Raw genomic sequence first — 11,191 nt, forward strand, 5'->3', positions numbered from 1 at the left:
GCACTTAGGCCGCAACAGCCCCTGCTAATGCTACAGGATTGGGGAAGAATGGCTGGAAAGCTGCTTGGTGGAAAAGGTCCTGAGAGTGTTGGTCAACAGTGGCTGAACACAAGCCAGCAGTGTGCCCAGGTGGCCAAGAAGGCCAACAGCATCCTTGCTTGTATCAGAAATGGCATGACCAGCAGGACTAAGGAGGTAATTGTGCCCCTGTACGTGGTGCTGGTGAGGCTGCACCTTGAATGCTGTGTTCAGTTTTGAGTCTCTCACTACAAGAAAGACATTGAGGGGCTGGAGCGCATGCACATAAGGGTCTGGAGCTGGGGAAGGGTCTGAAGTACAGGGATTATGGGGAGCGGCTGAGGGAGCTAAGGCTGGAGCTAAGGTCTGGAACTAAGGTCTGGAGGAGGCTGACAGGAGACCTCATTGCTCTCTACAGCTCCCTGAAAGGAGGTTGTGGTGAGGTGGGTGCTGGTCTCTTCTCCCAAGTAACAAGGGATAGGAGAGGAAATGGTCTCAGATTGTGTGAGGGGAAGTTTAGACTGGATATTATGAAAAATTTCTTCACTGAAAGGGTTGTCAAGCACTGGCAGAGGCTGCCCAGGGAAGCCGTGGAGTCCCCATCTCTGAGGGATTTAAAAGCCACGTGGCTGTGGCGCTTAGGGACACGGTTTAGCGATGGAGTTGGCAGTGCTGGGTTTACAGCTGGACCGGATGACCTTAGAGGTCTTTTCCAACCTCACGGACTCCGCGGTCCCGCCCCGGCACACCGGCAGGCACGACCCGCCACCCAAGCCGGGGGAGGCGAGCAGAGACCCACGGCGGCCCGCGCGGCGCTTCCGGGTCGGGGGCGGCCATGGCGGCGGCGGAGAGGGGCGGGCGCGGCGCTTCCGGGTCGGGGGCGGCCATGGCGGCGGCGGAGAGGGGCGGGCGCGGCGCTTCCGGGTCGGGGGCGGCCATGGCGGCGGCGGCGGGCGGCGCGGCGCGGCGGGCGGACACGGGGCGGCGGCTGGCGCGGTTCGCGGCGCTCCGAGGTGGCGGGGGCGGGCGGGGGCGCGGCGGGGCCCCGCGGGCCGGGCGGCCCCGGCGCGGCTGACGCGGAGTCGCTGTGCCCGCAGGGAGGCCCGCCCGGCCCGGCGAGTTCTGGGACGTGGTGGCGGTGACGGCGGCGGACGAGGAGCAGGCGCTCGCCTACCGGCGGCAGCTGGCCGGGAAGCTGCGCGGGAAGGAGCTGCCGCTGGGCGCCCGGTACCTCGTGTTCGTGGACCCGCCGGGACCGAAAATCGGTGGGCACCGCTCTCAGCTTTCTCCGGGCGGCGTCCGGTGCGGCCCCGGCACCTCCCGAGCGGGTGCCCGGTCACGGCATCCCGGCCCCTGCAGCCGGGGCCGGCCGTATCCTGGGCTGCATGGAAGGAATTCTTAACAGAAAGAGTCACCGGGCACGGGCACAGGCTGCCCAGGGAGGTGGTGGAGTCACCATCCCTGGAGGTGTTTGAAAGAGGGGTAGACCTCGCTCAGGGACGTGGTTTAGTGGCAGATAGGAGTGATTGGACTCGATGGTCCAAGAGGTCTTTTCCAACCTGGTGATTCTATGATTCTATGAATCGTGGCCAGCGGGTGGAGGGAGGGGATTCTCCTCCTCAACTCCACTCTTCTGAGACCTTACCTGGAGCCGTGCGGCCAGTTCAGGAGTGCTCAGCACAGGAAGGGCATGGATGTATTGGAGTGAGTCCAGAGGTGGCCACACAGGTGATCAGAGGGCTGCAACACATCCCATACAAGGACAGGCTGAGAGAGTTGAGGTTGTTCAGCCTAGGGAAGAGAAAGTTCCAGGGAGATCTTAGAGCAGCTCTCCAGTACTTAAGGGGGGCTTAGAGGAAAGCTGGGGAGCGGCTCTTTATCAGGGAATGCAGTCAAGAACAAGGGGTAACAGTTTTAAACTGAAAGAGAGGAGGTTTAGATTAGATGTTACAAAGAATTTTTTCCTTTGAGTGTGGTGAGGCACTGGCACAGGTTGCCCAGAAAAGTCGTTGATACCCCATGCCTGCAGGTGCTCAAAGCCAGCTTGAATGGGACTTTGAGCAACCTGATCTAATGAAATCTAATGGATCCATGGCAGGGGTTTGCAACTGGGTGATCTTTAAGGTCCATTCCAACTTAAACCATTCTATGATTCCACAAAGTATTACCCAATGGGCAACGAAGGCCTAGAAGAAAGCAGTCTGAGTGTTGATAATTTCTCCCTCTGTACTCGGCACTGGTGAGACCGCTCCTCGAATCCTGTGTTCAGTTCTGGGCCCCTCACCACAAGAAGGATGTTGAGGCTCTGGAGTGAGTCCAGAGAAGAGCAACAAAGCTGGTGAAGGGGCTGGAGAACAGGCCTTATGAGGAACGGCTGAGAGAGCTGGGGTTGTTTAGCCTGGAGAAGAGGAGGCTGAGGGGAGACCTTATTGCTCTCTATAACTACCTGAAAGGAGGTTGTAGAGAGGAGGGTGCTGGCCTCTTCTCCCAGGTGACAGGGGACAGGACAAGAGGGAATGGCCTCAAGCTCCGCCAGGGGAGGTTTATGGTGGACATTTGGAAAAAATTTTTCACAGAAAGGGTCATTGGTCACTGGCAGAGGCTGCCCAGGGAGGTGGTTGAGTCACCTTCCCTGGAGGTGTTTAAGGCACGGGTGGACGAGGTGCTAAGGGGTATGGTTTAGTGTTTGATGGGAATGGTTGGACTCGATGATCCGGTGGGTCTCTTCCAACCTGGTTATTCTATGATATTGTCCTGTCATTCTTAACACCTGCTGGCTTTGTTGTTGAAAGTAACTGATCTCAGTAGTCTGTCCGCAGCGTAGAACAATAAGCAGGGATTGATTTTCAGAAATCTAGCCATTTTACGTTGTATGAGTACGTAAGAATATCTTCAACCATTTATTCCTATCCCAGGTTCTAAATGTCAGGAGTATTCTTGAACCCTCACTTCCAGTGGTCTGTGAGCTCTCATGTACCATGGCTGCTGTTGGAGAGGGTTTTGTGGTTGAGGTGACCAAATGCTTTAAATGCCAGGGTGTTCAGAGGATAACTGGGAGGGGAAAACACTGTTTCCTCAGAGCTGACGGCCCCAGACACCCTTCTCTCCAAGTGCACAAGGCTTCTAAAGTCGCTCTCCATCATCTCAACGTGATTTTGTCAGCTGTTGCACAGCATGAGGACTGTTCTGTCACACCCAGTTTGGGAAAGTTCTGATAGATACCTGTGCTTCTGTTGGCACTCACTTTCTCTGTAAGGTCGTCTCTGAAGTCATAGGGACTCTTGAAAATAAATGACAATATATTTTCTACGGCTCTTTTCAGCTGAGACTGGAATATTATTTTCTTTAGGAAATGGTGGATCAACACTTCATGTTCTGCGGTGCTTAGAGGAACAGTATGGTGATAAGTGGACTTCTTTTATTGTGCTTCTGATTCATTCTGGTAAATTCTGGTTTATATTTTACACTGTAAAGTTGTGCTCCTTTTTTCCTAAAAATAACATGACGGCAGAGAGGGATTCAGACCACTGAACTACAGTCTCAGAAAAGTAATGCCAAATGTGTCAGATCTGATCATTTGGATTTAATTTGATATTTGGGAGATATCACTGTCAATTAAGCATTTCTTCTTGGTACTTCAGTTGTTTGATCTAATGGTGGAAAAAGACTTGTAACTCAGAGGTTCTGAATTAAGCTTCTACCAAGAAATTCCTGTTCGAGGAGCATGGCCCTCTCCCTATGGGACCTGGGGGTCCTCCTTGCTGCAGGCAGACTGAATACTTGCTGCCAGTCAGTTAGAACACTTCTGAAAGGTGCATCAGGTTGGAGAAGAGAAAGAAACCAGGCGATAAGAAGTAACTGGCCCAACTCACAGCTTGTTTCACTCATCTCTTACTTCCTCAGGAACAGGGCTGTGGGGGAAGTGTCCTCTCTTTTTTCACGGGAAAAGCAGGTGTAATTTGGTTGCTTCCCTTCAGTCGTAGACATGTCCATATTCCAGCTCTGAAGCAAACTAAAGGTGATGAAATCAACCACGCTTTTAATATAAGCTATTTGAGGCATGCCAAAACTTTGGACATGAGGTCAGATCTGCTCTGAGAAATGTTTGTAGAAGAATGGTTGATGATTTTTTTACATCTGTCACTCTTTGAGGGGTACTTAACATGTTAGCAAATTCGGGGGATGTTTTCTGCATTTGTGTGTCGGTTAAATAGCTGAATAGGTTTAGGTTTTGCTTTCTTATGTACGGTGTCTCTGTGTAATTAAAAATGTCTTGTTCTTCAAGGTGGTTACAGTCAACGTTTACCAAATGCAAGTGCCCTGGGAAAGATTTTCACTGCTTTGCCTTTTGGGAATCCTGTTTACCAGATGTTGGAGCTGAAGCTCGCCATGTACATCGATTTCCCTAGTCGCATGAAGCCAGGAATTCTCGTTACTTGTTCGGATGACATAGAACTGTACAGCACTGGTGCTACAGAAACTGTCACATTTGATAAACCTGGATTTACCGCCCTAGCTCACCCTTCAGATTTGACTGTTGGGACCACTCACGGAGTGTTTGTTTTGGATCCATCCACTTTTTCAGGAGAAGGAGGAGTTGAATACACATCTTGCCATCGTTTCCTGCACAAGCCTGATGTTGAGACGATGCACCGGTGTGGTGCAGTATGCATGAGAGGGAATTGTTCTCAGCCAAGCTCCTCTGGAGACCAGAGTAATTCAGAAATGGGCTTGCAGTGTGTGTATACAGACAGTATATTTTACATGGATCATAGCACTGCAAAACAATTACTGACATTTTATAAGCAGATGGGCAGTCTTTGCTGTGAAATAGATGCGTATGGTGACTTCCTTCAGGCCTTGGGACCTGGAGCCACTCCAGATTACACACAAAATACAAGTAACTTCACAAAAGAGGAGTCACAGTTAGTGGAAGTTCGGCAGAAGCTATACTCCTTTCTGAAAGGAACAACACTTAATGTTATAGTCTTAAACAACTCAAAGTTCTACCACATTGGAACTACCAAAGAGTATTTGTTTCATTTTACAACTGATAACGAACTGAGAACTGAGCTTGACTTACAGTATGTGGCTTTTAGCATCTTTCCTGACAAAGCTGAGAGCTTGCATCAGTCAGTAAGTCTCATTCAGAGCATCCTTGAGCCTGGGTGTTTTGTAGGACCTGGCTCTGTTGTTGAATACTCCAGAATTGGGCCTGAAGTCTCAGTAGGGAAGAATAGCATTATTAGCGGAGCACACATAAATCTGAAAGTAGACATACCTTCACACTGTTTTCTAAGTTCATTAAGTGTGAAAATCAACTGTCAAGTGCAGTATGTAAGTATGGCGTTTAGTGTGGAAGATGACTTGAAAAAGAGTGTGAAATTGTTGTCAGATATACACTTACTCCAGTTTTTTGGAGTCAGCTTCCTAGAATGCTTGGACCTCTGGGGTGTGAAGGTTTCAGACCAGCTCTTCAGTGGGAACACGTATTTCGGGTTGTGGACTGCTAGGATTTTTCCTGTTTGTTCCTCTTTAAGTGAATCAGCAACAATGTCATTAAAAATGTTGCATTCTGTGCAGAGTAGGTCATCATTTAAACTGGACGGCTGGAAGCTCTTGTCTGTTGAAGAAATGCTCACCTACAAAGATGTGGAAGACATGTTGAAGTTTAGGAAGCAAATTTATGATGAAATCTGTCAACAAAGATTGAAAGAGAAGTCTGATATATAGAAGGAACAGTACTTGGACAGATTCCCTCTTTTCATTTGTGGATGATTGATTACTTCCCAGCTTGTAAAAATCATAAGAAAAAAGTACGGGGATCTTTTCTCTAATTTCATTGAAGTAGAAATAATGAAATTACATTAACAATGTTGATGTGGCATAACATTAATAATGCAGCAAGTGCAGATAAATATTCTTTTGATGAAAGAATGCAATATTTCAGATCTCTGAAAACACTAATTTGTGAATTTCTTGGGGTGCATGTTATGTTTTGTAGTCAGTAAGAATATGATACAGAACAAATTAATTAAAAATTTGACTGAAAACGGCTGTAGGAGTTTTTTAAAGTAGAACATTAGCTCCAGCAACATGGAATGTTGCCGCATTAACTTGTGTTTCTCTCTTTGAATGCTGCCTTTTTTCTGTGCTGTTTCAAAAAGGTGGAGATAAATTTATTACAAGTACTTTTTACATCAAGACATCCTGCCTTAAGCATTAAGCATTTTCTTTTCATTTTGTAATTTTTTACTTGCTTGTTTTCCATCAGAAGAAGGTTTGCATAGGAGTTCATTAGTGACTGATAGTATTGAGGTCAGAACCTGGCATCAAGATGTACTGGTCGTTTTTTTTGACCGCTAGTCATTTGGAAGCTGGGGGTTTTGTTGGGCAGCTACCAACTTTTCATTGTCCCCAGGTGTACTGGTAGGTGCCACATGAAACCTGACATTTCCTACTTCTTAAAACCAGACTGTCAGGGTCCTTGGAGTGATTCTTGATCCTCATCTAAACCAGTGGGGTGGAGCACAGAGAGGTTAACTGTTGTGAGGGCCACTGAGATGCACATCTTGGAGTAACACGCAGTAACACCCCATCTCCACCCTTTAACAATAAAGGTGTCTTTTTGTCTTAGTCCAGCTCCCAACAGATGAGGATGCTGCTTATGTGTTCTATTCTGACTTGATCAAAAAGGAAAGTGCCGTTTTATGTGTACAGCTTTAGATGAACTTTCCTCTGTTCACTCTGTTCCCTGCCCTCCTTTTATAAAAATAAAGACAGTGCCAGCCTAGGTTGTGCTGGTGCTCTGTCTGGCCCTGCATTCTGTCCTGGGCTGTGGCACCACAGAGATGCTGCACAGGGAGAGGGTGCCAGCCTGTCCAATTCTGTGACCCTGTGTTTTCAACAGCTCCTTACCTAAACCATCAGGATGGTCATTCATGCTACAAGGTGGAAAAAATTCTCTTCCATGCTAAGTTTATACCAGATACTTCAAATAATTTCTTTTCAGTTTTGCTTCTATAATGACTGCATTTTTCATTTTTCCATTTTGTGCTATTTTTAAGAATGTGCTGTGTATTATATCCGTGTATTTTGACTCCTAACATAATGCATCTTTCTCACTTGCATTTGTGTATGGTTTTTATGTTTTATTTAATGTTTTATTATAACAGTGTTTATCTCCTTACAGACTGAATTCCCTCATGGCATCTTTCTTATGCCACCTGGAAGGTAGTTGTGTAGTATCTCCTGAATACATACCCGAATATATATTTGCTAATTTTATTCCTCATTGATAAAGAAACCTTTCAAGAGACACACTCTTTTTCCTGAGGATCTCTTGTGAGCAAGAAGAAATACAAAGGACCTGGATGGGAGCTTGGGAAATGCTGAGATTGACTTCAAGGGAAGAAGGAGAATTTCTGAGCAAATAGAGGGTTTAGAAGTCATTATAAAATACTAGTTTAATAATGGAAGCAAGAGTAGATTTGAGAACATGAAGGTCCAAGATAAATGCATAAATACACAAAGTAAAAATATCATAGACCAGGGAGCATGAAATTGTGGTTTGTGTATCATCCTGTTTGGATTATCTATTATGTTATCTTAGCATATACAAATGCTTTGGGAAAAACAAATGTTTGACACAGACTTTGCATCTTCAGTTGGAGACCAAACTTTTTCCTGAAAAGACTTCCCCAAGGATTGCTGTACTGCGAGACAGCTTTCTGAAGTATCAGGGAAATGAAGTTGTGTTCTCTTAACGTAATTATTCACCTTAACTGTTACAGTTGCATTCATGTTGAATTCCCTAAGTACCATATATCTATTTCATTACTGAAAGCAATCTGGATATAAATAGAAAATGCGTTTGCTTCTGACATGTAAGTGATGGGAAAAAGGAATGAGAAAAAGCATTCTGACTAAATGGCTTTTGGAAAGCGTTGAGGTAGACTCAATCAAAGAGCAGCCACTACAGTTTTGGAAGCACTGTTCTTTCCAGAAAAAAAAAAAAAAAAAGAACCAGAATGTCCTGGTTGTAGTCTTTGACTGCCGTGCCTGACATGTGGTTCAGCAGGCTGTGTTAGGCTCTGACAGTTCACCAGCAGCACAAGGAAATGAAAGAGCATATTCCTTTCTTAGATTTTTCTTCCCTGGGATGCTGCTGCTGCCCTGCCTGTCCTGGTCTGGACTGCTCGGATGTGCTGCCCAGCTGCAGGCATAATGGTTAAAGGGTAACTGCTCACATCACTGCAGAAAATTGTATCCTCTGGGATGTGCTGTTCATTATTGCCATTCCTTAACCAGCCTCTGTCAGAATTATCCAAGCTACTAGGAAACGGTAAGCAGTACACAGAAATTCTATCATTCTCGTGTACCATGCTGGAGAGTGGCCGTGTCGATTTGACAGGGTAGAAATCCCCACTGGTGAAGCCTAAACCTCCATAGCCCATGGGTCTGACGGTGGACCCTGTAAGTGGTGTGAACCTTGTGGGTGCTCAGTGGGCTCCGCACAGCAGCCTAGCACTCACCAACAGCGAATGCTAATAAAAAGCCCAGTTAAGATAATTCACTGGTAACTGCTGGGATGTTTGGCTGTGTATTTTGTCCCTAAGGGCAATAACACTTCCACTGTACGATAGCAGTTCCTGCTGTCAAGGGTCTGAATGAGGAAAACCTGGGTAAAAAAATGCTGGAAGCATTCTTTGGCTGCAGCCCCAGTGAGCGTGGCTGTACTGTAGGCAGTGCACAGAGGAGCTGGATGTTGACCTGCCTCAAAACATGACAGCTCTCCTGTTGCAGATCCTCTGTTCCACTGTGCAGTTCATATAGTGCAGCCCCACAAAGCTGTTTCTTAAACAAATGGTGTCTGCACTGGGACACACCAAATGTGTGCTCAGATACTGCATTATCTATAGCTCTTAAAATATGTGGCTGAGCTGAAAAGCTTGTGGCCAAACACTTCAATGAGGAGCTAGAAATATTTTCTTCATCTTTGAACAAAAGCCTCCAATAACTTTATTGCAAACCTGTGAAGCGGGTGGTGCCCAGTGTCAAGTAACAGTCCTTGGCCGCGTGGCACTGCATTGCCCTGGTAGGAAATGAAACTTATAGATCTCAAGGCTTATATAAAAGCCTCAAGGTTAATAAAAGAAATATCTATTGTAATGGAATAAGTGTAGATTTTATATTAGATATTAGATATTATTATTTTATATTAGATTATTAGATTTTATATTTTATATACTAGGTAAGAAGCATGCAACTGCTGTAAGTTGTCATGCTACTCCACACTTTCCATTTACACTGAATACGTCTGTCTCCAGTTTCAGGAAGTAGATTTTAGTCAATATTAGCCATAGGTAATAGCAGCAGGCTTAAGGGATTTATTCCACAATTATTGAAACATCTGGTAGATGAGGGGAAGACTGTGGATGTTATCTACCTAGATTTCAGTAAAGCCTTTGACACTGTACGCCACAGTGTTCTAGAGAAGCTGGCAGGTTTATGGCTTAGACAGGTATACTCTTCACTGTGTAAAAAAAAAAATGTCTGGATGACCAAGCCCAGAGAGTTGTGATGAACGGAGTTAAATCCAGTTGGCGGCCAATCCCAGGTGGTGTTCCCCCAGGGCTCAGTGTTGGGGCCAGTCTTGTCTAATATCTTTGTTGATGATCTAGACAAGGGGATTGAGTGCTCCCTCCGCAAGTTTGCCAATTTGGGCAGGAGTGTCAACCTGCTCAAAGGAGGCTCTGCAGAGGGACCTGCACAGGTTGGATTGATGAGCCAAGGCCAGTTGTATGAGATTCAACAAGGCTGAGTGCCAGGTCCTGCATTCGGGCCATGCATCGCTACAAGATTGGGGAAGTGTGGCTGGAAAAGGACTTGGGGTGTTGGTGGACAGCAGCTGAACATGAGCCAGCAGTGTGCCCAGGTGGCCAACAATGCCCACAGCATCCTGACTTGTATCAAAGATGGTGTGGCTGGCAGGAGCAGGGAGGAGATCACCCCTCTGTACTTGGTGCTGGTGAGGCCACACCTCATATCCTGTGTTCAGTTTTGGGCCTTTCAGTACATGGAGCATGTCCAAATGGCAACAAAGGTGGTGAAGGGTCTGGAGAACAAGTTGTATGAGGAGTAGCTGAGGGAACTGGGGCTGTTTAGCCTGGAGAAGAGGAGGTTGAGGGGAGACCTTGTCGCTCTCTACAACTACCTGAAGGGGGGTTGTGGCAAGGTGGGTGCTGGTCCCATCTCCCAGGTAACAAGTGACAGGACAAGACAAAACGGCCTCAAGTTGCTCAAGGGGAGTTTTAGATCGGATATTAGGAAAAATATGTTTACTAAAAGAGTGGTCAAGCATTAGAACAGGCTGCCTAGGGAAGTCACTATCCATGGAGGTGTTCAAAAATCATGTAGACATGGGTGGCACTTTGGGTCATGGTTGGATCTTTGAGGTCTTTTCCAACCTTGATGATTCTATGATTCTATTTTATGATTCTATCCTGGCCCATGATTTTCCTCCAGTCTGAGCAGTAAAGGATGCCATGCTGATAATGCCAGTCAGATCAGACCTTCTAGGAACCAGAGGCATCTGCTGAAATTTGGAGTTTGGTTTGGATTAAGGCTTAGTGTGTTTACCAGACAAATGAGGTTTTCATAAGGGCCTCTAGATCATTGCCTGGCTCCATCTATCCCGAAATGCAACCCAGGCTGGTACAGTCTCAAATAAAGCCAAGATGAGTGTTTAATAATTTTATTCATGTCGGCTTTCTTTATTTAATTAGTTTTGCTGTGTAGTGCAGTAATAGGGCTCATGATGAACATCATCTTAATGATTTCCCTGAATGCTTCAAGAGCATGCTATAATGAACAGAGATTTAGCCATACTGTCTGTATTACACTATGAAATCCAAGAAAGGAGGATTATTTCAATAACCTTTTAGTCAGGAAATTGAAACCTGAGAAATTGGACACTTAAAAAAGAACACAAGGGAAGGCAGCTGAAACACAAAGGAGCAGCTGAAAGGTATCTCTGCCAGAGGGATCTGGGGAACTAAAGTATCAAGTAAGCTCCAACAATCATCTGGATCTGCACAGAAACGATCTTGACTTGGACAGGGAGTTTGTCTGTGCTGGAGCTCAGCAGTTCCATTCTCAGCAGTTCCATTCT

At 46.2% G+C, this 11,191-nt stretch overlaps 1 protein-coding gene across 1 annotated transcript; it reads left to right on the top strand.

The window, feature by feature from the left end:
* Nucleotides 1-955: 955 nt before the first annotated feature.
* On the top strand, nucleotides 956-7,295 carry LOC138723108 (fucose-1-phosphate guanylyltransferase-like). The gene is made up of 4 exons (XM_069861995.1): nucleotides 956-1,031; nucleotides 1,116-1,283; nucleotides 3,368-3,460; nucleotides 4,304-7,295. Exons 1-4 carry the CDS (start codon nucleotides 956-958, stop codon nucleotides 5,749-5,751), a joined length of 1,785 nt encoding a protein of 594 aa, XP_069718096.1. The 3' UTR covers nucleotides 5,752-7,295.
* Nucleotides 7,296-11,191: the final 3,896 nt, after the last annotated feature.

This window comes from Phaenicophaeus curvirostris, chromosome 8 (assembly GCF_032191515.1).
Source record: "Phaenicophaeus curvirostris isolate KB17595 chromosome 8, BPBGC_Pcur_1.0, whole genome shotgun sequence".
Taxonomy (NCBI): domain Eukaryota; kingdom Metazoa; phylum Chordata; class Aves; order Cuculiformes; family Cuculidae; genus Phaenicophaeus; species Phaenicophaeus curvirostris.

Coding starts and splice junctions, on each gene's coding strand:
- LOC138723108 (XM_069861995.1), top strand. CDS start 956: ATGGCGGCGGCGGCGGGCGGCGCGGCGCGGCGGGCGGACACGGGGCGG. Junction 1,032..1,115: donor GCGGTTCGCGGCGCTCCGAG/GTGGCGGGGGCG, acceptor CTGTGCCCGCAG/GGAGGCCCGCCCGGCCCGGC. Junction 1,284..3,367: donor CCCGCCGGGACCGAAAATCG/GTGGGCACCGCT, acceptor TATTTTCTTTAG/GAAATGGTGGATCAACACTT.